Source organism: Mesocricetus auratus, unplaced genomic scaffold (assembly GCF_017639785.1).
Source record: "Mesocricetus auratus isolate SY011 unplaced genomic scaffold, BCM_Maur_2.0 Super-Scaffold_100007, whole genome shotgun sequence".
In the NCBI taxonomy this organism is placed as follows: Eukaryota; Metazoa; Chordata; class Mammalia; order Rodentia; family Cricetidae; genus Mesocricetus; species Mesocricetus auratus.
Window position 1 is genome coordinate 56,896,693 of NW_024429191.1, and position 26,687 is coordinate 56,923,379.

The 26,687-nt window shown below is 49.9% G+C and overlaps 2 protein-coding genes and 1 long non-coding RNA gene across 4 annotated transcripts in view; 1 reads left to right on the top strand and 2 right to left on the bottom strand.

Moving 5' to 3' along the window:
• Positions 1 to 8,755, bottom strand: LOC121141418. Its single transcript, XR_005878328.1, has 3 exons — positions 8,616 to 8,755; positions 8,443 to 8,506; positions 1 to 508 (listed from the first exon to the last, which is right to left on the bottom strand). It is a non-coding gene; the product is annotated as an uncharacterized LOC121141418 (long non-coding RNA).
• Positions 8,633 to 18,523, top strand: Slc46a1 (solute carrier family 46 member 1). 2 transcript variants are annotated; one of them, XM_040749238.1, is made up of 6 exons: positions 8,633 to 8,772; positions 10,896 to 11,226; positions 11,586 to 12,438; positions 14,388 to 14,471; positions 16,444 to 16,600; positions 17,125 to 18,523. In XM_040749238.1, the coding sequence occupies exons 2-6, from the start codon at positions 10,999 to 11,001 to the stop codon at positions 17,180 to 17,182; spliced, it is 1,380 nt and encodes a 459-aa protein (XP_040605172.1). In that variant the 5' UTR covers positions 8,633 to 8,772; positions 10,896 to 10,998; the 3' UTR covers positions 17,183 to 18,523. The 2 variants fall into 2 exon arrangements, with proteins under 2 accessions (XP_040605172.1, XP_040605173.1); XM_040749239.1 differs by lacking the exon at positions 10,896 to 11,226 and having other exon boundaries at positions 8,644 to 8,772.
• Positions 16,224 to 26,687, bottom strand: part of Sarm1 (sterile alpha and TIR motif containing 1) — a 26,383-nt gene continuing 15,919 nt past the window's right edge. Inside the window, exons 8-9 of the mRNA XM_005077007.4 lie at positions 21,455 to 21,576; positions 16,224 to 20,894 (exon numbers count right to left, since the gene is read on the bottom strand). Of these exons, the coding sequence (XP_005077064.1) occupies positions 20,765 to 20,894; positions 21,455 to 21,576 (252 nt within the window). The 3' untranslated portion in view covers positions 16,224 to 20,764. The remainder of the gene's footprint in view (positions 20,895 to 21,454; positions 21,577 to 26,687) is intronic.

Here is a 26,687-nt window from a genome sequence, read left to right on the forward strand (position 1 = left end):
GAGGGAGGGAGAGGGAGAGAGAGACAGAGAGACAGAGACAGACAGACAGACAGACAGACAGACAGACACCCCGAGTCATCTCATCAGTCCACAGTCTCTTTCTTGACATCTCTTTGGACGATATCCTGGCTGACCCCGCTGGCTCTCGTTGGAGGAGTTTAAGTGGGAACGCCTGAGATGGACTTGCAAACATGGCCACTAGAGAGCAAGCAAGAGCAGCTTGGACGGGGGGAGGGGGGGCACGGAGCAGGAAAGCAAAAAGGAGGAGGTGGGGGAGAAGTGGGAGGTCCCAGGACCCAGAGGCAGAGGAAGCAGGTCTTGCAGCAGAAGCTGGGTCCTGGAACTATTTGTGGGGTGGTGAGCCCTGTACACCCCACAACTGTCACCCAGTGCCAGGATGGAGTCTGCCTTCAACACACCACCTGCCACGGGGCCAGGGATGAAGGGTGTGGGTGATTAAATCTTCCAAATTGTGACTTCCTTCAGGTCCAGAATTTGCTCGTCATAACTAAAAGAGAGCGAAATGAATACCAGTGTTTTCTCCAGCGAATATTCCTCTCACCTTCTCAACACTGTGCCTTGCTGCACCCGCCACTATGGAGAAGCTGTGAGGAGACTGACGAGGGACTCGGTGAGGTCAGCCAGCCTTTCCGTTCCCTGAGGACTAGAACCTCGAGTTCCTGGGATCTGCTCTGTAACTGCCATCTTATCGCCTTGAATTCCAGAAGAACTCAGGAGGTAGAAAACGGGAAAAGGAGACGGGTTGTACAGAGAAAAACGGGAAAGGGAGATGGGTTGTACAGAGAGAAAAGGAACCTACTTTGTTTTTCACGTGTCAGTGGCAGTCTTGCAATTTATAGAAATGATGACCTGTGGCTTCAGCTCTGAGACATTGATTTTAGCTGGCTGTTTCTGAGTGACAGGCAGGATTACTGCTAATGTCCTCAGCTGCTGATGTCTCATAGATAGAGGCATCAGCTGGCTCCAGCTTCTGTCACCTGGATTCCCAGAGCTGTCTTATATATTCTGAGAGTTACCCTTCCAGAACCTTCAGATAAATTCCTTAAAAAAAAAATACAGCCACTGCATAATAGATACATGTGTTGAAACTTCAAGCTAGTTCCTTAAAATGCATATGTATTTTTTAAAAGCATGTATATAAGGATGGAGAGGTGTCTCAGAGGTTAAGAGCTGTGACTGCTCTTTCAGAGGTCCTGAGTTCAATTCCCAGCACATGGTGGCTCATAACTACCTGTAATGAGATCGGGTGCTCTTTTCTGGTGTGCATGTCTGCATGGAGGTAGAACACTGTATACATAATAAATAAATAGATCTTTAAAAAAAGTATGGGAGCTGGGCAGTGGTGGCGCATACCTGTAATCCCAGCACTCAGGAGACAGAGGCAGGTGGATCTCTGAGTTTGAGGCCAGCCTGGTCTACAGAGTTCTGGGACAGCCAGGACTATTACACAGAGAAACCCTGTCTTGAACCCCCCCAAAAAGTATATGTATGTGTGTGTGATTTGAGTGCCTTGAAGAGGCCAGAAGAGGGCACTGGATCTCCCAGAGCTAGAATTCCTGTTGTGAGCTGCCTGATGTGGCTGCTGGGGACTGAACTTGGGTCCTCTGTAAGGGGAGTGCTTGTTCTCTTGCTTGTTCTGAGCTGCTGAGCCATTGCTTCAGCCCAATGTTTATGTTTTCACGTATCACTTCAAAATAAATTTAATTTTAAAAATAAAATATGGGGCTGGAGAGATGATTCAGCCATTAGGAGCACTTGTTGCTCTTGCAGAGGACCCAGGTTTGATTCCCACGACCCACCAGATCACTCACAACCATCTATAATTAGTTTCAGGGGATCTGATATCCTCTGCTGATCTCCACAGGTACCAAGCATCATGCACACGCACACGCACACCACACACACACACACCCTTAATCCCAGCACTTAGGAGGCAGAGGCAGGTGGATCTCTGTGAGCTTGAGTCAGCCTGGTCTACAGAAGCAGTTCTAGAACAACCAGGGCTACACAGAGAGACTGTCTCAAAAAAATGCACTTTAAAATCTTTTAAATTGGGAGCTAGAGAGATGGCTCAAAGGTTAAGAGCACTGACTGCTCTTCCAGAGGTCCTGAGTTCAGTTCCCAGCAACCACGTGGTGGCTCACAACCATCTACAATTCAATCTGGTGCCCTCTTCTGGCATGTAGGCAGAACAGCGTATATGTAATAAATAAATCTTTAAAAAATAAAATAAAATCTTTTAAATTAAATTAAATATTAGCTAAATATTTTAAATACTTCAGGATATAGAGCATTTTCAATGTTTAAAAAACAAACAAACTATACTATATATTCTGCAAAGCAGTGCCCCCTCAAAGAGGAAAAAATTACAGCCAAAATTTATTTCAGTTCCTTGTGAATAGAGAACGCTCTTCAGTTGGGCTGAATCGGAGCAGGTGACATCATACATAAGGAAACAGGTTTAAACCTGCCTGCATCTGGCTAGATGGTGAAGTGAGCCCAAGAGCAGAGGGTGAAACCTGGGCCAGGGATTCCCCAGCCAAAGCCAGCGTGGTGGGGGAAAGCATCTCTCCTACCGAAGTTACACATTCGTCTATGGCTTGTCCAGGATCCAGATGAGCCAGGTGACACTCCTGCTGCATTCTGCAAAGGGGCCACCACTGGGAGGAGTCTGGGAACCCCATGAAAGATGCAGTAATCTGAAGCCTCCGTTCTCTAGCCTGGAACACAGACGCCGTACTACCATTCTTGTTTGATTGATTTGGTTTTCTCAGACTCACTGCAATTCTCCTGTCTCAGTTTCCCACGTGCTAAGATTACAGGTGTGAATCACCATGCCTGACGGTATGCTTTTTCTTTAAAAAAAATGGTTTTTAAATTTTGAGACAGGCTTTCTATAGCCTAAGCTGTCCTCGAACTCACCATATAGCAGAAGGTGACCTTGAACTCTTGATCCTCCTGCTTGCATCTCTCCAGTGCTGGGATGACAGGAGTGTGCCATCACACCCAGTTAGCACGGTGCTGGAGAGTGAACCCAGCATTCACACTGACTTAACACATCCCTTTGTTCACAGCATGCCAGGGTCACAAGAGAAGACACATCTCCCCCAGAGAGCCAACCATCCAGGAGGGGTCTGGCCACACCCACTTGGAATGGTTGTTGTGGAATACTGTCTTCCCATCACAGCAGCAATTGCTGTCTTTATCAGAGCAGCTCTGAGTACCCACAGTCACCCCACAGACAGATTGGGGCTGTTGACTGTCTTTCCCAGAAGGAAGGGTCAGGAGAATAATTGGAGGCTCCTGCACACTTCCCAACTGTGTATGGTCTTGGGCAGTATTACAGTATATATGACACCAGCAAGCACAGTGATCACTTAGCAACCAGGGACCATGCATGGCTTGGTCTATACACATTCCCCTTTCCCAGCAATGCACTTAGCTTCTTAGGACCCTACCTGTCCTGAGCTGCCTGCAAATCCCTCTCCAAACTGCATTGTGGTCACTCACACCTGTAGCTCACTATCAACCCTTAGTAACTCCACCTTTGTGGCCAAGCATCCTGAAATGTATCCTTAGAGAAGGGGTTTTGTGGGTCAGTCCAGCTCAGACTGGTTATGGGTACATATATAGCAAGGTGGACTCTGTCAAAATCAGCTTTTAGAGAAAAAACTCTTACTGTCTTATGCCTCTGCATAATTGAACACATATGTGATTGCAATCAGATGCACCACAAGGGCATGTACAGTCAACAAAGGCTTATATATCCCATGCCTGTCAATCAGAACTGAAAACCACCTGCCATCAGCCCCTTAATAACCTTCTCCACACTCACTAAAGGAAGCCCCAGGAATAACCAGAGCCTTTTGCTCTCTGACAGCATACCAGGCCTGCACTTTCCCTTGCTGCTTTACTCTGTGTGTGTGTGTGTGCGTGCGTGCGTGCGTGCGCGCGCGTGTGTTTTTGTGTGTGTGAATTCTTTACATGATACACCAAGAACCTGGAAACATCTGGTCCGTTGATAATATATAGCAGATTAAGTGAATAGGGGACTATGGTAGTTTGAATGTAATTGGTCCCCATAAATTTATAGGGAGTGGCACTATTTGGAGGTGTGGTCTTGTTGGAAGAAGTGTGTCACTGTGGGGGTAGGCTTTGAGGTCTCATATATGCTCAAGACACAACACTCAGTGTCTCAGTCCACTTCCTGTTGCCCTTGGATCAAAGATGTAGAATTCCCAGCCAGGCAGTGGTAGTGCACACCCTTAATTCCAGCACTCAGGAGGCACATGCAGGCAGATCTCTGTGAGTTTGAGGCCAGCCTGGTCTACAGAGTGAGTTCCAGGACAGGCTCCAAAGCTATAGAGAAACCCTGTCTTGAAAACCAAAAAAAAACAAAAACAAAAAACCAAAACCGTATTAATTCTTAGCTCCTTCTCCAGCACCATGTCTGCCTGAACACCTCCATGTCCCACCATGGCAATAATGGACTGAACCTCTGAACTGTAAGCCACCCAATTAAATGTTTTCCTTTATAAGAGTTGCTGTGGTCGCCAGGTGGTGGTGGCGGCAGCGGCGGCGGCGGCGCACGCCTTTAATCCCAGTACTCAGGAGGCAGAGGCAGGTGGATCTCTGTGAGTTCGAGACCAGCCTGGTCTACAGAGCGAGCTCCAGGACAGCCTCCAAAACAATACAGAGAAACCCTGTCTCATAAAACCAAAAAAAAATTTGTTGTGGTCATGGTGTCTTTTCACAGCAATAGAGACCCTAAGACAGGGACTCTACCTGTGCAGTGATGGGGAGTCATCGTTCACTAGGGGGTGAGGTTTTGTGTGACGCAGCTGTTTCGGGGTGGGTCACTCAAGCAACCACTCAGCATGGTTCTATTATGGTTCATCAAGCTAGACCTGGGTGAAATCCTTACTTTGGTTAGGGTAGGGGGCATGGCATGGAGGTCTCTGTGCTCACAGACATACACTAGGGGGACCTGGAATGTGAGGCACACGGGGTTGTTTCCTCAAGGGAAGGAATGCAAAGCCCGTTTTCCTCCCACAAGGCTGGGGTGGATGTCATGCTTTCAAGCCTGGTGATCTTTGTACTATCTGTGAGGTCAGGAATTTTCCAGCACCCCATCCCCCCATATGCTTATCATAAATTTGTTTCCAGTCAATCTGTAAAACCGACGTAGGGAGCTGAGGCCCAGAGAGGCTGGTGTAGGGATTATGCACTTGCTGCCCACTTGAGAGCTGGGTTTGTGTCCTTTGCCTTCTTGCTACCTCTGGCTAAGTCTCAGCCTCAGATACTCATCCTGAGGTGGCATGGGTGGGTTAGGCCTGCCTCTGGCAGAGGTGCTGATCTCAGCTTAGGCTGGGCTGTGGCTCGCCTGCTGGATGCTCTAAGGCTGACCTTATGTGGGGTAAGGGTGGGATGTCCAACCCACTGTAATCTAGTTTCTGCTCCTCCCTTCCTTAGCACAGTTGCTGATACCTCTCTTCACTGTTGACCACTAATTGTTAAGTTTCCCTGGGCCTCTCTGGGACCTAGTCTGTCACTACCCTCACCAGTAAATCCTTTCCTTGTGGCTCCTTTGACAATTTTTCTTTCTTCCTCTTTTTTTTTTTGTTTTTGTTTTTTGTTTTTGTTTTTCAAGACAGGGTTTCTCTGTGGCTTTGGAGGCTGTCCTGGAACTCGCTTGGTAGTCCAGGCTGGTCTCGAACTCACAGAGATCCGCCTGCCTCTGCCTCCCGAGTGCTGGGATCTTTCTTCCTCTTTTTGTTATCTTCCTCCACTCCGTCCATCCTGAAATGACCCCTGGCCAGGTTCCTTGCCACGTATCATATCCTTATAGGGCTCTCGGCGCAGTGCCACAGCTGTGCCGGTGTGTATAGATAATGCCTGCCCTGCCCTTTGAGCTCTGGGCACAGCTGACAGGAGCCCCTCCATCAGGACACAGACCCTCCACCTATCACTAACAAATTGATTCTAAAGGCGTCTTCTGGGCCCTGACCTCTGAGTTCTCCAGCCTCACTGTACCCTGGTGTTAATTATAAAGTTTCTAGACCCTGATAAGCCTCTCCACTGATGCAGCAATCCAAATCAGACCAAATCAAATTGAACTAGAAAAAGCCCACATTTAATGGATACAGGGCTCCCGGATGGCCTTCCAGCCCCCTAGAGAGGAGATGGGAAAGGGAGACCAGAAAAACCACATCTGGTTTCTGGGGGGGCAGTTTAAATACCCTGTGGGAGTGGTCTTGAGCATCTCTGGGGGAGGGGCCATCATTTGGCAGGCTTTCTGAAATATAGCAGGGTTTGGAGGGAATGGGGGAGGGGCTTGGGTGGAACTTCCTCACCTGTGTGCACTTTTGAAATACTATGATGTAACAAAAGTTCTGGAGTAGAGCCACCTGCTGATTAAAGACTGTTGAGCAGCTGGAATGTTGCAGGTCCAGAGTCTCATTATAATTTATCTTCAGCTATCCACGACCCCCAATTATTAGCCGTTCCTTTCCCACCTCTGTGTTTGATCTAACACATCTCATGACTATCAGATCAAACCTTTTAAAGTATAATAACTTAGCAGACCACTGGCTTCAACAACCCCAAAGCTAAGATGTCATCACACAGCATCTGAGAACTGCAACAGAGAATGCCCCCATCTTTGTTGGACCCAATCTCTCTGATGTTTCCACCAGTGTATTTAAAAAAAATATATCTTGACTGTCTTAGTTCTGTTACTATAAAAGTGTGAAACAGGCCAACCAATCTCTGAGCAGGGGAAACCACCCAATCCCTGAACAGGGAAAACAAACCCATCCCTGAGCAGAAATCCAACTAATCGATGAGCACGAGATCTAGCCAATCTGAGCTCAAGGGACTGAAATCTGATCAATGGCCACCCTGGAAATCTTCTCCCTGGAAAAACTCTGCTCCTAAGAATCCCTATATAAGCCCTGGGCCTGTTCAGTTTGTGGCTGCCTTTTCCACTCTGGCAGGAACAGCCACTCTCCTGGATTCTTCCCTTCCAACAAATCTCTTAAATGAGGTTTGGGTGAGACCTCTAGGTTTGCTAGAGCAGAGATGGAGCCTGGGCAGAGCGGAGCAGAGCAGGAGCAGGGCTATGACACTTCCTAGCACAGTGGAGTGGAGTTTGTTACACTCTGGGAGACTGGAGCTGAACTGTAATAGCCGGAGCTGAGCTGTTACATTGGGGAAGCCTTTGCCCAGAGCAGGGCTATAAGCTGCTACACTTACTGTGACCTGTGGTATTCCTTGGCTCCTGAGTGTCAGAATACTTTTCCATCTGAGCTGCAATGCTTACAGGGAGGCTGCAACTGTACTCAGAGTAACTAAAAATCACTGCATTGCAGAAGTCGCTCGAATGGGAATGGAGCTTGGGAGGAGTGATTAAAGAATGAGGGTTTTATTAAGGCAAAGACAAATGAAGCTAATGGAGAGGGGTCCCAGTGGGTTTTCTGGATCCTGAGTTGAGAGAAATGAGTTAGATTGTATGTATTAATGAAGTTAAACAATGATAACTTGGGTACTACACATGGAAGTGAGCAGAGCCTGGCCAAACAGGCCACTTAGGAACCAGGATCTGTGATACCTCAGCTACACAGGTACGATGAGTAAGTAGGTATAATATTTAAGTTGGCTCACAGGGCAGCATTTTAGCTGAAGCACTCCTGTACCAGCAGCATCCCCTGTGCCCTTCTCTGTCTGCTGTTAAAACCTGCCGGTCTCTTGGCTCAAAGAAAGCATCCATTTTATTTTATTTTATTTTATTTTTTGAGACAGGGTTTCTCTGTGGCTTTGGAGGCTGTCCTGGAACTCGCTCTGTAGACCAGGCTGGCCTCGAACTCACAGAGATCCGCCTGCCTCTACCTCCCGAGTGCTGGGATTAAAGGCGGGATTGATCAAGAATAAGAGTGTGTGAGCCGGGCGTTGGTGGGCCAGGTGGGTGCTGGGAACTGAACCTGGGTCTTTTTGCAAGAGCAACAAGTGCTCTTGATTGCTGAGCTAACTCTCCAGACCCCTCCAGACACTTTATAAGGAACATTTTGTGGGTCTGAGGACTTAGCTCAGTGGTAAGGTGCTTGCTTAGCTAGTGCGAGGTCCCTGGCACACGATAATGGTGAGGTGGGGGATGGACATTTTCCAACTGCTCTGTTTGTGCCTTTGACTGTGGAGTCAATATGTAGACCTTCTGCTTTGTGGTCACATTGTCCCTGCTCTGGGGATTTGAAAGACAGGGTCATTTTATTCTCCCTGTCTTCCAAGTGGGTGACGGGTGATTTCTTGGCTTCCTTCTAAATAATAGATTCTTGGACTCTGCCCTCCCCAGCACAGCTCCCCACTGACACGGCCATGGGATCCAGTTGGGGAGCCCTTTCTATTCGACAGCTTTAGAGCACCTACTGTGAGAGGTGCCATTCTGGTGGCTGGGGAGACAGGACTGAAGGAGCCAAGATCCTTGGTGTGTCTAGGAGAGGGAGACAACAACAGACAAGGGAGTCATAACAGTCCTGTGGTGAGGGAGTGACGGGAGGAGAGGGAGGGAGTGGCTGCCATAAATCATGGGGTCAGCTTACATTTTTAGCAGAGGTGGGGCAGCCAGTAGCATGGACATCTGGGAGAGCAGCATTCCAGGTAGAAGAAATGGCAGGTGCCGAAATAAGACTGATGGGCACCGAGGAGACCGGTGAAGCCAGAGTGAATCGAGGCTGAGTGGGGGCGAGCAGGGACAGGGTGAGTTGGCCGAGGTGGCTGTGGCTTGCAGGATGACTTGGCTTTCACTGGTGAAATGGAAACCACTGGATGGGCTGCGCTGTGTTCAAGGAATGTTGACCATTCCTCATAATAGGAGGGAGTGGGGAGGTTCCCGGTTCTCCCTCCCTCTGTGCCTGCCTGCTCCCAGCTGTTTGTAATCCTTCTACTGCAGTAGGATGCCTCTGGGCATGCAAGACAGTACAGGGTGAAGGCTACCTGAAAGGGGAACTCTGGCTATGCAGAGTGAGACTTTTTGATGATGTCCCCCATGCTCCTGTAGAAAAGTCCAATAAACTCGCCAGTTCACCAAGCCAGACTTGGGTAGAATTGTTTACCAAGTGAAGTCAACAGAGTGAGAAGAGGGCTCTAGTTAATGGACGCATAGACCCAGACACACCCTGTCCCACTCTCCACTGAGAGACCCTGACCTCTCCTGACCTTAGCTCCTATCTAGGAAATAGTTGCAAGGTTTAGCTCAGTGGTTCTCAACTTACCTCAGGCTGCAGGACCCCAAACAAAAAATTATTTCCATTGCTACTTCGTAAGTGTAATTTTGCTACTGTTATGAATCATAACTATCTGAGATGAGATCCCTGTGGGGTCATGACCCACAGGTTGAGAACCACTGTTTTAGCCAGGCTCTTTTTTCTTGCGCTGATCCCTGATCCCCCTGGTATGGGCAGGGACAGATGGGATGGCGGTGTGCACACAGACCTGATTATTTGAAGTAAAATCGTCTCTCTGGAAGCCCGTGTGAGGGTTTTTTTGGCACCCACCTATTCTGAGCCTTAGACTCATGAGAGTCACTGACTCTCTGCAAGCCCAGGCAGAAATGAAGCCAGTCTCTACTCCAAGAACCAGGGCCCCGTGGGTCACAGGCACAGCCATGTTAGTTCTTGGGGACTTTGCTGACTTTGCCCTCCATATGAGCACCAGGAGCCTCTATTCCTATCCTTTAAAGCGTCTGTCATAGTTGGACTCCACTGATTATTCAGTCGGTCTTTGTCTCTGGTCCCTAATCTAGAAGCTACCAAGTGTGTGTGTGGGGGGGCTTTTCTGTTTCCTTCAATGTTGTGTTCTCAGACCTCCAGGGCACTCAGTAAAAGCACCAGATGAATGAATGAAGGAATGGTGGAGGACGGCTGTTACTGTGGATTCCTTTCTCACGGGCAATAAAACAAAGCCCAGAGATAGGAAGTCGAGCGCTCAGCAACAGTTGCAGGTGTCTGCTATTTGGCCCAGTTTCTGCAACCTCGAGCACGCAAGAGCACAGGACCATACCCAGGGGCCTCAACGGTCTCATCTTGTCTCTGCTCTTCTAAGAGAACTGCAGAATCAGATCCCAATCTGAGAAGTGAAACTAACTCCAGGAAAGGCTCCCGGAGCAGGGACAACCTATTAGTTATTAACAATAGCCAATAGCTACTAAGTATAATAGCAAGTGGGCACGCCTTTAATTCCAGCACCCAGGAGCCTGAGGCAGGAGGATCTCTATGAGTTTGAGACTGGCCTGGTCTGAAAGTATGTAGCACTTTTAAGGTACCAGATCTTGTTCTTTTCCAAGACAAGATCTCACTATATAGACTTGGTTGGCCTGGGATTTCCTGCGAGAACCAAGCTGCCTCTGCCTCCTGAGTGCTGGGATTAAGTATGCCAATAGGCCCAGCCTGCACACAGCTTTTCTTCCAGACGAAGTGATCCAGCGTAGGCCATCAGGCTCTGTCTGTCCTTGTACGGCTGCAGACACCATACAGCAGGCATACCCAGTCCTGTCTTCTAGCCCTGCGTACCCATTGATCTGACTTTCACATCTCTGGATTCAGATCATTAAATGACTAGTCTATAAGGTTGCCACGAGATAATACACTCAAGAGTTTCTGGCCCCAGAACAAAGTAAATGTTCAATCAATGTTAATTATTGATACTCTAATTATTCTTTTGAGTGTTCCTGGGCCCAGGAGGGAGGGCTGCTGCAAGCTGGTATCTTTGAGCTATTTGAAGTGAGGTCACTCCATAGAGATTCTAGCTCGACTACACCCAGCCTAGAGAACAGCGGCAGGCCAAAGTTTTGGAGACTGAAATCTCATGCCCCGCCCCTCCAGACTTTAACAGGGAGAGCAGGAGCCCCGCGCCGGCGCAGATAACGCAGACTGGCCTGGGCCTTCCGCAGCTGGTTCCGAGGTGCCAGCCCCTCGGCGTTAGTTCATGGAGGGGCGCGTGAGCCCCGTGGGCTCGTCCCACAGAATCCCCGCCGCGGCCGTGCTGTTCCGCGGCCCTGTGGAGCCTGTCGTCTTCCTGGCCAACTTTGCTCTGGTCCTGCAAGGCCCGCTCACCACGCAGTACCTGTGGCACCGGTTCAGCACCGAGCTCGGGTACAATGGCACCCGCCACCGGGGGAACTGCGGGAACCAAAGCGCGGATCCCATCATGCAGGTAGCGGGGACCACAGCAGCTGCGAACGTGGAGCACGGCACGGGGCGGGGCCTGCGGAAGATGGGGTCGCTGAGAGGGGACGCACGTGGCGTGGTGGGCGGAGCCTGAGCAAAGGGGCCCTGCCCAGGCTGACGACAGCATTGGGGTGCAGGTAGTGGGCCTAAAGAATGGCTAGCCTGGAGCGTTAACCTAAGTGTGGAGACAGAGGGAATGCTTCTCTAGGGTCTGATTTTACAAGTTCAATGGACATTCCAAGAGGCGTAGGGCTCCAAAGTAAGGTCTCAACCCTGTAGCTCCCAGGATGATGATGTTAGCTAACCAAAGTGAGGGCCTGAGCCCTGGCGATTCTGTCTTTACAGGAAGTGGAAACCCTGACTTCCCACTGGACCCTCTACATGAACTTGGGAGGCTTTCTGGTGGGACTTTTCTGGTCCACCCTTCTGGGAGCCTGGAGTGACCGCGTGGGTCGCCGCCCGCTGCTGGTGCTGTCCTCTCTTGGCCTGCTGCTCCAGGTTGTGGTGTACATCTTTGTGGTGCAGCTACAACTGCACGTCGGCTTCTTCGTGCTTGGCCGAGTCCTCTGTGCCCTTCTAGGAGACTTCAATGGCCTCCTGGCCGCTAGCTTTGCCTCTGTGGCGGATGTCAGCTCTAACCACAGTCGCACCTTCCGCATGGCTCTGCTGGAAGCATGCATTGGTGTGGCTGGGACCCTGGCAAGCCTTCTCGGGGGTCATTGGCTCCGGGCCCAGGGTTATGCCAACCCCTTCTGGCTGGCTTTGGCCCTGCTGATCGTCATGACTCTGTATGCAGCATTCTGTTTTGGTGAAACAGTGAAGGAGCCAAAGTCCACCAGGCTTTTCACGCTCCAACATCACCGAGCCATTGTCAAGCTGTATGCGGTCCCAGCACCAGAGAAGTCCAGGAAGCATATAGCACTGTACTCGCTGGCCATCTTCGTCGTGATCACTGTGCACTTTGGGGCTCAAGACATCCTGACACTCTATGAGCTGAGCACGCCCCTCTGCTGGGACTCCAAGCTGATTGGCTATGGCTCCGCAGCCCAGCACCTACCCTACCTCACCAGCCTGGTGGGCCTAAAACTTCTGCAGTACTGCCTGGCAGACACCTGGGTGGCTGAGATTGGCCTGTCCTTCAATATCCTGGGCATGGTAGTCTTTGCATTTGCTGCCACCACACCCCTCATGTTCACAGGTAAAATGAAAACAGGGCCATCCTCTCATTGCCCCAAATGAGCTCTAAGCCTGTGTCTCTGGACCTAGAGTTATACTCTCAGCCTGTGCAGAGGACAGACAACCGAGAAACCCCAGAAAAATACCACGAGTGGTACACAGAAAATATAGAGCTTCAGTGGCCAAAGTAATTAATGCAGGTTATCAACCATAAATGTTGTTAGGAATGTAGAGCAAAAGACAGAAGCATAGCTCATAAGCTAATTGCTTCACCCCTTGGCCTCCTATAACCTTATTTACGGTGTTCTTAAGCAAAGTCCATGCTATTAATATCTTGTTCCTTGGCTCTTGGATAAGAATCACAGGGCCTCTCTCCCTCAGGGATCTTATTTATTTGTTTAGAGGCAGGCTCAGCCTTGGCCAAGTGATTTTCTGTGTAGCCAAAGATGACTTTGAATTTCTGATCCTCCTGCCTCTACCTCCCAGATCCTGGAATCACAGGCGTTAAAAACTTTACCTTCTTTTGTATTTGTTTTTGTTGTTGTTGTTGTTGTTGTTGTTTTGTTTGTTTGTTGAGACAGGGTTTCTCTGTATTGTTTTGGAGGCTGTCCTGGCACTCAATCTGTAGGCCAGGCTGGCCTTGAACTCACAGAGATCCGCCTGCCTCTGCCTCCCAAGTGCTGGGACTAAAGTCGTGCGCCACCAACGCCCGGCTCTCTTTTGCATTTGTTAAAAAGCCCAAAAGTCTCTAAAATTCCTGCTGATTCATTTCCTCTTCCTTCCCTTCCCTTCCCTTGCTGTTGCTCCCTTCCCTACTCGCTGGCTAGAGAATGAAGAAGTTAACTTTCTAAAAGAAAGTGAATATTCTGCTGTCGCCTGCAACTGCATTTCGCAGTCATCTATTTGATAGCAGCAGCTGTGTTAACTCCCCTGCTGGACTGACAGTGAAACCGAAGGAAGTGCTAAGATAAAATGCTGAGCCAGAGCCTTGGCAGAATTGCAAACATTGTAGGCCTGGAGGTAGCCGGATGCCAGGAGCAAAGGAACTCACATGACATGGTCTCAACACACGCCCTGCTGCACAGATGTCACCCCCCCATCCCAAGGTGGCTGAAGCAAATTGCCACACACCATGTAGCTTAAACAACAGAGAGGTATTCTCTCAGTGTTACAGGCTAGAAGTCCAGGATCAGAGTTACTGGGCTGAAATCGGAAGGACCCAGGGGCAATGCTCCCTCAGGGGGACTGGGAGGGAAGCTGTATCCCATCTGCTTGAGGCTGCAGTGGCAGGCTTTCTCTGAGACTGGTCCCCTCTCTTACGGTCCTTCCTGATTAAACCTGTAAAGACTCATTTTCCATAGAAGACAGTTCACAGGTTTAGAGTCTGTCTTTGAGGCTGTCAGTCAACCCCCGACACTGTAGAACTATCCTCTGATAGAGGCCTCTGGTCTTCTTGTTTCAGCTAGGAGATGGGTTCAAAGAAGTTCATTAAACAAGGTCTCACACACACCCAGTAAGCAATGGTACTGGGTTTTGAACTCAGGGCCAGCTTCAAAGCCCATGCTCATTTTCTGGGTCCTGGTATCTCCCTTCTAGTGCCAAGTGTCCACCAGGGGTATTCTGATAAAGCTTGCCTTTCGTTTCGGAAGAGTGAGCAGATAGGCAAGCCTGGAGAAAGCTGCTGTCCTTTCCTCTTGGGCCCAGCATCTGTCCCTCTGGGATGTGTAGGAGCTCTGCTGTCCCTCTGGGATGTGTAGGAGCTCTGCTGCCCCTCTGGGATGTGTAGGAGCTCTGCTGTCCCTCTGGGATGTGTGTAGGAGCTCTGCTGTCCCTCTGGGATATACAGGAGCTCTGCTGCCCCTCTGGGATGTGTGTAGGAGCTCTGCTGTCCCTCTGGGATGTGCGTAGGAGCTCTGCTGCTGTCAGAGTGCCCTCCTCCATCTCTTTCCTGACCAGTGTTTCTCTCTGCAGGGTATGGGCTGCTTTTACTGTCTTTGGTCACTACACCTGTCATCCGGGCCAAGCTGTCCAAGCTGGTGAGCCAGTCAGAGCAGGGTGAGTATCAGGGTCAGTCTGTACCTGGTCCCTCATGTCGGATGTTGCCTGCATGGGCAGCTCTGGTCAAGGATGGCCTGCCTTCTACCCTCTCACTTGGAGGAGTAAGTAGCCAAGACTGTGCTCAGAGCTGGCTAGAGACCGATGCTGTGGGGTTTGTACCACAGAACTAAGGTTGCTATCAGTAAAGCATGATCAAGTTCTTTCTGAGTAACAGCAGAGTTTATCTCTTCAGACCTCCTCTCTCCCATCTGTAAAGTGGGTGTGATGATACCAGTGTTTCCTGCTTTGCTGGGGTCAGAGTATACAGGCCCAGAGGCCTCGTTGTTCCCAGTTGTCAGATGAAGAAGCAGAGGCCTAGAGGGTTAAATTGAGTTCTTCTAGGTTGCTCAGTAAATAATGGAATGGGGATTCGTGAATGCATATGTATGTGTGTTCACATGTATGTGACTTCAGTGGCTTGAGGAACATGGAGTCTTTGACTTGAGCAGTCTAGCTAACCACTTGTGGATTTCCTGTCTCCACCTCTCCAGCACTGGGATTACAGGTGCCCACCACACCTACCTAGGTTTTATGTGGGTACAGAGCATCTGAACTCTGGTCCTCATGGTAGCATAGCAAGTGCTTCTGCTTCAGCCCTTCATCTGGCTACACACACACACACACACACTGGACCTGTTTCTTCATCCGTTACACATGGCCTTTGTTCCCCAGGACACTCGCAGACCCTGGTAGTCTGAGAGTTGAGTTTCTGCTCATATTGGGTTATTGCTCAATTTGCAACAACTGGGTTACAAAGCTAGGTTCTGGCACAGGCCCAGGTGTCTGCTAAATGCCTCATTTGTTCATTCAATATACTTTTGTTTTTGTTTATTTTGAAACAAGGTCTTGCTAAGTAGCCCAAGCTGGCCTTGAACTCAAAACCCTCCTCCTCAGTTTCCCGAGATCTGGGATTACAGTTGTGTTTCACCATGTATGCAGGCAGTGGACTTTTTTCACCCAGCACATTTCACTGTACCCACTGTACCCAAGGGAAAGTAGCACCCCTTATTATGCAGCCCCCTCTAGGAGGTCGCCTGTGATAGGTACTCTCCATTCTGAGATTACTGGCAGTCCATGCAATAGCTGTTGTCCTTCATCCACAGAAGGAGGGGCAGCGGCCTACAAAGATGAGCTCCTCAGTGAGCACACAGCTGTGAGTGCTGGATCTTGGGATCAAATGATGCTTCCAAAGAGGGGAATCCCATCAAGCTTCCACTAGACATCACCATGGTAGTACTGGCCAGACTCTTGGCAGGCAAAAGCACTTGCCACCGAGCCTGACGATCCGAGTTCCATATCTAGGACCCACATGGGAGGAAAGTTGTCCTCTGACCTCCACACACGTGCCTGGCACAATCGACACACATGCACAAGAATGAATGCAGTAATCCTTGTGATCCTAGCACTTGAGGCTGAGGCAGGAGGATTGCAGTGTAAGGGTCACCTGAGCCACATAGGGAGAACATTTCTTAAAACAAACCAAACTGGGGCTGCAGAGATGGCTCTGCAGTTTAGAGCACTAGCTGCTCTTCCAGAGGACCTGGGTTCGAGCCCCAGCACCAGGCGGTGACTCACACCCATCTGTAATTCCAGTTCCAGAGATTCTGACGCCCTCTTGTTTCCAAGGGCACCAGGCATGCCCGTGGCACAGAGGCCTGAATGCAGGCAAAGCACCCATATACATTAAATAAAGTAATAATGCTTTGAAAGTAAGGGTACCACACAGGCCTTTGTGTGAATTTAATAACAGTTAACAGCTATGTATTTAGTAGCCCCTCTGCCAGGTGCTTCCCATATATAATTTCACTGAGTCTTTACAGGTAAGGATGGCCAAATGGCTTGCCCCGGGTCATGAAGCTATGAGGTGGCACTGTCCTCATTTGACCCTGGGTTTTTCCAACTCTGAAGCATGGTATTTATTCCCTCACAGGAGCTCTCTTTTCCGCGGTGGCCTGTGTGAATAGCTTGGCCATGTTGATGGCCTCCGGCATCTTCAACTCACTCTACCCAGCCACTCTGAATTTCATGAAGGGTTTCCCCTTCCTCCTGGGAGCTGGCCTCCTCTTCATCCCGGCCATTCTGATTGGGTAATAGAGGGCCCTGACCTTGCTTGCTCTTCATGGTATCTTAACTTTCCTAGAGGCTTCCTCTTTCCCCTGTTCCTAACTAAAAATGGCAGTTTCCCTCCTGGAACCCTTGTCCTTTAGGTATGTCATCCAGGACTGACCCTACCCCATGCAGGTGGCTGCCTGTGTTTTTAGGACCTATATCCAGAGTGAGGTCGAAGGACATGTGGCCAGGGTCAACCTAACATTACTAGACAAGGCTGTGTCCTGTCCTTTCCATCAGGCCCCCTCAGCCTGCCCCATCCCCATGTTGGCAGACAGGATCACAGCGGCCAAACTGTGTTAATAGAAAGAGAGCTTACTTGGCTACTTGTGGCTGAGCCCCAGCTAGACTGACCCACTGAACCAAGTCTTAAGAGTTCTCCTCTCGGCTTAAGGGGAGACACCCGCAAGTCACCCACCCAAGTCAGTCCCATGTCACCTCTCCAGACTGGGCTTGTGGGCTCCCCATGTCAATTCTGAACCATCTCTCTGGTCTCTCACAGGGTACTGGAGAAGGCTAGTCCACACCCTGAATTCCAGCAGTTTCCTCAGAGTTCCTGATCTGCCAGAGGCTATGAGCAAGAGTGGACCCACACCAGCCGGCCTTCTGAAGGCAGTACTCGCTTTTGACAGGGTTGTCAAGCCAGTTATGGACACCACCTGTTCTCCCACTGAGCCAGTCCCTGCATGGGATCTGTAGTCTAACCAGGACAGGCACACTCAGGGCAGGCTGCAGGGGGCCATCTGAGGCAAGGGTTTCTTCGCCCTTTAAGCCATTCATCATTCAGAAGCCTCCAGAGTGACAGAGATGGTACGTCAGGGACCAAGTGAAGCATGAGACCTGACCTCTCCTTTAAGCCCATGGTACTAGGTCCCCGATGGTCTCCAGTCGCCCCTAATGATAGGTATGATACCAGGGGGAGTATTGCCCCAGAGGGAGCAGCACTGTCTGTGGCTGGGAGTCAGCGCTTAACCTCAGTCTATGCATTCTTTTTGTTTTGTTTTGTCTTTCAAGACAGGGCTTCTCTGTGACTTTGGAGGCTGTCCTGGAACTAGCTCCTGTAGACCAGGCTGGTCTCAAACTCACAGAGATCCTCCTGTCTCTGCCTCCCGAGTGTTGGGATTAAAGGCATGTGCCACCACCGCCCAGCAGCCTATCCACTCAGCCTACACACCCTTGACCTCAGCCGTGTCATTTGTCACAGTAAATCATTTGAGTTAGACTGAAGAGTCACTGGACTTTGGGTCTTTCTGTCTTCTTGCTCTTGGCCTGTTTGGCACAGTCAGACACCAGCACCACTCATCTGGAGTTCTTAAGTTGCCTGTGGGGTTGGAACCCAGCTTGTCCCTCCAAACTCCAACTGTCTAAGCTGCTGAGGGGTGAAAGGCTGTGAGTCCTCATCAGAGCAGTGGAGACACTTAGGCCCAAGCTCTGGCGGCTCCTTCCTGTGGGATCTCTTTTGGCTGCCATTTGGTCCTCCCACGAAACTTGCTGCTGAGCAGGGCCATGCACTGAGACCATCCTCCCTGCTTCCGTGAGTGAATGGAGGTTGGAAAGGCCTGGGCCTAGAGCTCAAAGGCAGGCCTGACCTATTGTGAGCAGCCCTCTCCAGTCCGACCCACAGTGGGAGCTTTGTGATTCTTCAAACTGTCTGGGAGAGCTAGACCCTGCATCTGCACCTACTCTGCAGGGCAGTCTCCCGGCTGGAAACCATGTAGGTGCAACAGAAGTCTCCCAGGGAAAACAAAGGCAGCAGGCTCCATCCTGCTGCCACACCCCTGCCTCGCTGCCCCTCTGGAGACTGGAACAAAGCAAGACATGGCCTTCCCTGACCTTACCGCTGTGAGGCGGGAAAGGCTCCACTCTGGCACCTTGATCTTGAATAAACCTAGTGAAAATTGGGTCAGCACTCCGCCCAAACTGTCTGGTTACAAGGACCACACCTAACTGCATGCGTTAGGGAGCACAGTGACCGGATGCCCTGGATCCCTCCATCTTCATATACCCTGGGATGTGATGCCTAGTAAAGGGATGAACAAACTGGCTCGATCGTCACCCTCTTAATGTCCCTGAACAGTTCAGTGCCCACTACCCTGACTCAGCCCCAGCCTAGGAGCAGCAGCTACATAGCCCAGCCAGGCACAAACCCCTGAACTCACAGACCATACAAGCCTGGGCAGCTTGAAGGGTTACTGATGAGCTTGTCTTGAGGTCACTGTGGTCAGCCATGCTTGGTAGAAGTCAAGGCCCAGCCCAGCTGCTGGCTCTGCCTGCAGCCTGAGGTGTGTGCTACCACAGAGCATAGTGCCGTGCTAGAAGAGGCTTGACACTAAGATCCTGGCTGGGACACAAGGCCGTCCTGGAGAAGACAGGAGGGGACAGGTCAACAGAAGGCCAGACAGTGGGAGGTAGTAGTGACGTGTCGCAAACAAAAAAACCCCAGAAACTTCTTGAGTACTGCCCACGGGAACCTCTGGAGAGTGTGGACTGAAGATAGACAACATTTCCCCAAGGGGAACTCATACACTATATTGTCATTGATGTTGTCATCAAGGGCACCATTCCATCTGCCTCACCTCAGAACAGGATGTAGGGTTGGACTGGTGACGGGATCAGAACTACAGATAGTCATAGCCAGAGGCTAGCCATGATCCTTGGAAGATGGGGTCTTTGGCAGGAAGGACAGTAGAAGGGAGGTGTCCCTAAACCTGGAGAGAGAACCCTTTGGCTCTGTGACAGTGGGGACTGAGGGCAAGTACCCTGACCAGCTCCTGAAGAGGTGCTACCCCACTGCCCCCAGGAGTCAGCAGCAGGATGGTGCCAGCTGACTCCAAGCAGGAACCTGAGTGGGGAGAGCCAATTTTGCCCTCTTGTCCAGTGGAAAGGGGTATGGGACAGTCCTGCCCAGCTATTTCAGTATGCCCCTGGCTTGGCCTTTTGGCTAGGACCCACCCCATACAGCCCAGTTCTTTGGGGCCAGGGAGAGGCCGCTACCCAGCTTGGGCCACAGTCTCTAGGAAAAGTCTCGGGAAAACAGGTCTGGACACTGGTGCTGGGTGCCGGAACTAGGGCAGAATCCTGGGGCCGCCACCAATTATTTGGGGACCTGGGTCCATCATTCAACCACTCTTCTCTGTAAAACTGAGGTGACAGGACTGGAAGAGGCTGCTGTGAGGGTTAGGGACCAGGGTTGGGGTATTTGGAACATGGCAGGGGCTGGCGAGAGCCTTAGCTCACTTGGAATCTGAAGACAGCAGCAGCTCAGGTGCTTCCCACATGGCCTGCTCTGTGTTTTGACAAGATTCACAGTGAATGTGGACACACTTCTGTGGGAGAAACTGCCCCTTGCCGGCGGAGGTCCTGCCTCTTTCCCATGGTGCAGGTCCTGCTCAGCGATTGGGCTGGCGCTTCCCTGCTCTCTTCTGAGCAAGAGGGTGACAAGCCCTGTGTGGGTGAGGAGCTGAGGAAGCCAGGTGGAGCACGCTAGGCAGGAGCCTTAGGTACAGCACAGGAGTTTGGGCTAGGGTGGGTTCTTAAGGTCTCCCTGCACCAGAAAGGTCAGCAAAGCCAGGCAGAGGACCGACTCGGATGCACCCTGACTCCTGACACGGAAAAGGAGGCTGCCTAAAGAAATCTGGCAGGAGATGCCAGGTAGTTACAGACAAGGCCATGAGGCAGCAGGAAGCCAGGTGAGCCAGGGAGGGGCCAGGCACAGTGTGAGTGGACAGCCGTTGGGGGATCTTCAACCCTAGATGCCTCCTAGGCCCAGGTAAAGGGCTTAGGCATTGTCCTTACTCCTGCCAGAGTCTGCCAACCTCATCCGACTTCAGCTGGCTGCTCTCGGGGCAGGAGATGGGAGAATGTCCTTCCCCTAGCTTGAGTGTCCATAACTAAGCAGGGCCGTGGCTCTGGATATGAGTTGGAGCCTGAAGCAGGGTCTGACAGAGGAGTGTCCTCTCATCTAACCCCATGCCTGGCATCTCTGGGTTAGAGGTGGGCCACAGGGTGGCAGCAGGGAAAGCCATTTCCTGAGAAAAGTCTGGTCTGTCTCAGCCCAGGGCGGCTCTAGAGGAGCTATTCCTTTAAGGGTGGGGAAATGATGGGACCAGGAGTCACAGCAGTACATGGGAACTGGGGACAAGTTAAGGCAGGCCCATCGGTGCAGATCCCTCCAAACTGGTATCAGAACCGGCAGAGGAGTCCTGAGAGGGGCGGCCCTGCAGGAAGCGGGTGATCTTCTCGATGGTGGCTTCTTGGTACTCGTGGGACCATCTATGGATGCAGAGGCCAAATGGGTCAGAGGGTGGGCAGAGGCTGCTGTGAGCCAGCGCTTTTGGTTTGGGGGGGCGCTGTACACACACACACACACACACACACAGGCAATATACACATACAGAGAATATATATACATACACACATGGTGTACACACAATATACACATACAGAGAGTACACACACACACACACACACACACAGGCAATATACACATACAGAGAATATATATACATACACACATGGTGTACACACAATATACACATACAGAGAGTACACACACACACACACACACACACACAGGCAATATACACATACAGAGAATATATATACATACACACATGGTGTACACACAATATACACATACAGAGAGTACACACACACACACACACACAGGCAATATACACATACAGAGAATATATATACATACACACATGGTGTATACACAATATACACATACAGAGAGTACACACACACACACACACACACACACACACACACACACACACACACACACACACACACAGCTCCTTCCTTAACTCCCTAGGGCTCCAGCTTACTTGATGCCATTGAAGGTAAGTACAGCTTGCATATCCTCAGGCAGTGCCTGAGGCTCGGGCCACTCGAAGCCATCAATGATGGGCACAATGTTCTTGCCACAGTTTAAAGCAGTCACAATCTCCTGGGAAAAGAAAGAGAAACAAACTGTTATGGTTTGATCTTGAATAACCCCTGTGAAAGCTCATGTCTTGGATGCTCAGTCCCCAGCAGACAGTGCTGTTGGAAAGTGGAAGATACTTCAGGAAGTAGGTCATGGGGGGCAGGAGGGGCTTCCCTGGAAAGGTATGGCAGGACCCTGCCCCTCCCCCATTCTGTGCCTCCTGGCCACATTGAATGTCCTGCTTCACAGCAGGACTCAAGGCTACAGGGCCAAGTGACCATGAATAAAAAAAATCAGAAACCATGGGCCAACGTAAATCTTTCTCCTTTTTCTCTCTTTCCTTTCTTTCTTTCTTTCCTTCTTTCTTTCTTTTCTTCCTTTCTTTTCTTTGTTTCTTTCTTTTTTTTATCCTGAGACAGGGTTTCTTTTCTTTTTTTTCCTGTTTTTCGAGAGAGGGTTTCTTTGTGGCTTTGGAGGCTGTCCTAGAACTCACTCTGTAGACCAGGTTGGCCTCGAACCCACAGAGATCCGCCTGCCTCTGCCTCCGGAGTGCTGGGATTAAAGGCGTGTGCCACCACCGACCAGCAAGGTTTCTTTGTGCAACAGTCCTGGCTGTCCTGGAATTCGCTTTGTAGACCAGGCTGGTCTCGAACTCACAGAAACCCTTCTGCCTGTCTCCTGAGTGCTGGGATTAAAGATGTGTGTCACCACTGCAATTCCTCACTCTTCTGTTGACTTTCTTGGGTGTTTTGTCATGTGATGGAGATCTGATTGACACAAGACCTTCATCCCACCCAATGGCCGTAGGGCCACCATGCATGAGAGGATCCCTAGCTTGAGACTGAGTGTGGGGCAAGACACTGGTTCTGGAATATACCCTGACTTCTTTCAGCTTTCACGGTATTTTATAAACCTTTAGTCTTTACCCTAGAACAGGCAGGCTTAGAGCACCTAAAACTACTGGAGTCTTCTGGGTGTCTTTTTACTATTGCAATGATCCTAGCCAGAGGTCAGCTGGGGGAAGTGGCCTAGAAAATTCCTGATGAGGGCTGGGTATCATAAAGACCAAATGCAGCATGGGGCTTAGGACTTTTGAGGCATATTCACTTTTCAGGAGGGGCTGCAGAATGAGTCAGTGCCAGTAGCCACAATTTCCTCAGTTGTGCCTATGTCTACAACCTGCACAAGATCCCCTCAGCAATGGGGTCTTCCAGGGTGGTCCATAGACCATGGAGGTGGAGTCCAGCAAGTATCAAAGCTCTACCACCCCATCTCTCATCTTGCCTCTCTTCCTCAGACCACTGCGGAGATGGATTTGTTCATTGCTCATCTATTGTGTGTAGAGCCCAGAAATCATGAGTCCAAGATGTTGAACACTGAGCTATTTACACTGTTGGGTTTTTAGTTTTGCTCTGATTCGGCTGTGACGGGTTCCCTCTTAGAATAAAAACGTTTAACTTGCATTTTATTTTACAGGAGCCCTTAGTTGAAAGACTTTGGACTTCTAAAGAGATACTGGATGTTTTCAAAGAGATTGGGCTTAAGTTTTGAATTTTTAGGCACTAGGATTTTAAAAGCTGGAATTTGCTTTGTATTGTGATAATGATATTAATGAGATCTTGGAGATAAACAAAAAAGCTATGGTTTAGTAGTGATGTGTTACTGTGTAAAGCTGACAAGAGGCCAATTGTCCCAGTTAGTTTTTTTTTTGTTTTTGTTTTTGTTTTTTTTTTTTGGTTTTTCGAGACAGGGTTTCTCTTATTGTCTTGGAGCCTGTCCTGGAACTCACTTGGTAGACCAGGCTGGTCTCGAACTCACAGTGATCCGCCTGTCTCTGCCTCCCGAGTGCTGGGATTAAAGGCGTGTGCCACCAACGCCCGGCCCCAGTTAGTTTTTTGTTAACTTCACACAACTTAGAGTCACTTGGGAAGAGGGACTTCAACTAAGCTTGGCTGTAGACAAGTCTGTAGGGCATTTTCTTGACTAGTGATTGACTTGGGAAGGCCCAGACCACTGAAGACAGTGCCGCCCCTGGGTAAGGAGTCCTGGATGGTAAAAGAATGCAGGCAGTAGGCAGCATTCTTCCATGGTCGCTGCCTCAGGTCTTGCCTTGGTTTCCCCTGACAATGGACTTTAACTTGTAAGCCAAGTAAACCCTTCCCTCCCCAAGTTGCATTGGAGTATATGATATTTTGTCCCAGCAACAGACAGCAAACAAAGACAAATGCCACCGCTCCTAATTTATACGAGATCACTCACTGACCTGGAACTCACCAAGCAGACTAGGCTGGCTGGCCAGTGAGCCCCGGGGTCACTGTGTGGAAAATCTGACATCCCACTTCTGGACTTGACATGGCTCTAAGAATAAAGTTCTATACCCTTAATGTGGCCCTGTGTAGCCATCCACAGCCACATCTGCAATCCACTCCTGCCCTGGCCTCCCAGCCTGGGCCCCTTCCTTTCCTATCTCCTCTCCCTGCACAGGACCTTTGCACACGCTGTGCTCTCCGCCTAGAACACAGTTCCTTGCTCGCTCATCTATATCCACTCATGGCTTTGGAATGAGCTCAGTCAGTGCTTCCCCAAGGAATCTGTGGTCACTCCCTGATCAAGTCAGCTTGCCCATGCGGATCCCGGTGGGTTCTGCTGCTCTGTGGCAAACTTCAACTAATTCAGGGGTGACTTACTTCATATTTTCCTTCTCTGTGATGCCACAAGGTGGTTAAGGGCAGGGGATCATGCCTGTTTTTTCATTAACCATACTTCTTAGCATCTTTGACAAAGCTCTGCCCATAGTCAGCCCTCCTTGGATACTGACTGGACAGATAATGAATGAATGAATGAATGAATGAAGTAACACATGTGGGGGGCTGCATTCTGAAATAAAAAGACCCAGGTCCATTTTGATTGCTCACTTTGATTGTTGATTTTGTTGGATTAAAAAAAATTTGCAGAGGGTGCAAGGCCAGCCTGTTCTACAGAGTGAGTTCCAGAATAGCCAGAGCTGTTAACACAGAGAAACAACAAACAAAACAAAACAGAAAAGCCCCAGAGGGCCAAGAGATGGTTCAGCAGGTAAAGGTGCTTGCCACAGAGCCTGACAACCTGAGTTCATCCCTTCACGGGAGGGGAGACGACAACACACGACACTGACTCTTGTGGGTTCCCCACTTCCTCATGCGCGCACTAAAGCAATGCATTTCTAAAAACTGCCAACACCAGGGCATCAGTGAGACCCATGCCATTGGGTGTATCTATTATGGTGTTGGGGGGGACTAAGGGGAGATTAACTGCCCTGAATGTAGCTGGCACCATTCCGTGAGCTGAGGTCAAAGCCATCTGAATGGCACCCCTGTGCTTCCTGAGTCAAAGGTGACAGTGAGCAGCCTCCTGCCGCTGACAAGAGTGATCTTGCCTCTCGTCTTCCTTGCCCCTGCATCATGAGCCACAATAGGCCCTTCCTGGAGTTTCTTCTTGTCCAGGATTTGGTTACAACTTTGAAAAAAGTAAGGACTATGTGGGGTCTCAGGCAAAGATTCTGTGACCCAAGGCAATAATAATGGGCTTTCAAAGTTTGTTTTCTAATATGTAGACTAAGGTTAATGACAGTTAATGATATTACAGGATTATTGGGTGGAATAATGGCAACATTCCACAGCGAGTGACTAGAGCAGGAGTGTAGCACTTTAAAAAATATTTGAGGAGCAGTGGGGTGTGGTGGCTCAGGACCAATTCTAGCACAAGGGAAGGCTAAGGCAGGGCGGGAGGGGTGAGCTTGGGGCTAGCCTGGGGTATACATAGCTATACCCTATCTCTAAAAAGGAAAAACAAGTTTTTAAAGGGGTCTTTCTGTGCAAAGCCTGCCCCTCAGACGGTTCTGGGGGCATTATTCACTGTTAATAGAGATCTGGTAAGCACTTACCAAATGGGTTTTGCCTTTCAAGTCCCATCAGGGATGGAACTCTTTTAAGTGCAGTTCACTTGTGGGTTTGTATATTGATTAGCCACTAAATGTGGCTTCCGGGAAGGGAGTATGAAAACCAGAGACAATTAGGCACTGCAAACAACCAAAGAGGATGACAGAGTCTTTGGGATGAAATCCAAGGAGCAAGCCATGCCACCCGCCTGGATGCTCCTCCCTCACCAGACTCAGTGGTGGAGTCTGGGAAGAGACTGGATGGAGTTTTCACATAGACTGGTCTCCTGGAACCTTGCAAGGGGAGCCAAAGAGTGGAAGGTGTTTCCTCTCAAGCCCCTCAAGCATGCAGCCTATGGGGTACTCCAGGCTAAGCCTTCAGAGTCCAAGTTCATCCAGGGCTGTGTCATCCAAGCCTTGCTGCCTCTGCTAAACATCTGGGTGAGTCCTGGCTTTGCCACTTGTTGGAGGAACTTTTAGATATTTGCTCTACCCAGAACTACACAGAACCAAAGGCAGTGCCATTGGTCACTGCCCAGACTTACAGCTTGACCAATAAAAGGTTAAAGTCATGGTGTAGCTCAGTGACAGTGTGGTGGTTTGAAAGAGAATGGCCCCCAAGGGGAGTGGCACTGTTAGGAGAAGTGGCCTTGTTGGAGGAAGAGTGTCACTTTGGAGATGGGCTTTGAGGTCTCCTATGCTCAAATCACACCCAGCGAGACAGACCACTTCCTGTTGCCTTTGGATCAAGATATAGAATTCTCCAGCACCATGTCTACCGGCACACTGCCATGCTCCCAGCTACCATGCTCTCTGCCATGATGATTATGGGCTAAACCTCTGAAATTGTAAGCTATCATTTCAATTAAATGTTTTCATAAGAGTTGCTGGGGCCAGGGAGATGGCTCAGTGGTTAAGAGCACTGGATGTTTATCCAGAGGACCCAGGTTCAATCCCCAGTACCCACATGGCAGCTCACTACTGTCTGTAACTCCAGTTCCAGGGGACCTGACATCCTTACACAGACATACATGCAGGCAAAAACACCAATGCACATGAAATAAAAATAAATGAAATTGAGAGAAAGAAAGAAAGAAAGAAAGAAAGAAGGAAAGAAAGATGTAGGAGCCAGGACTCGAACTCAGATTGTCAGGCTTGGCAGCCAGTGTCTTAACCTGCTGAGTCAGCTCTCAGGCCCCTTCTCTCTCCTTTAGAC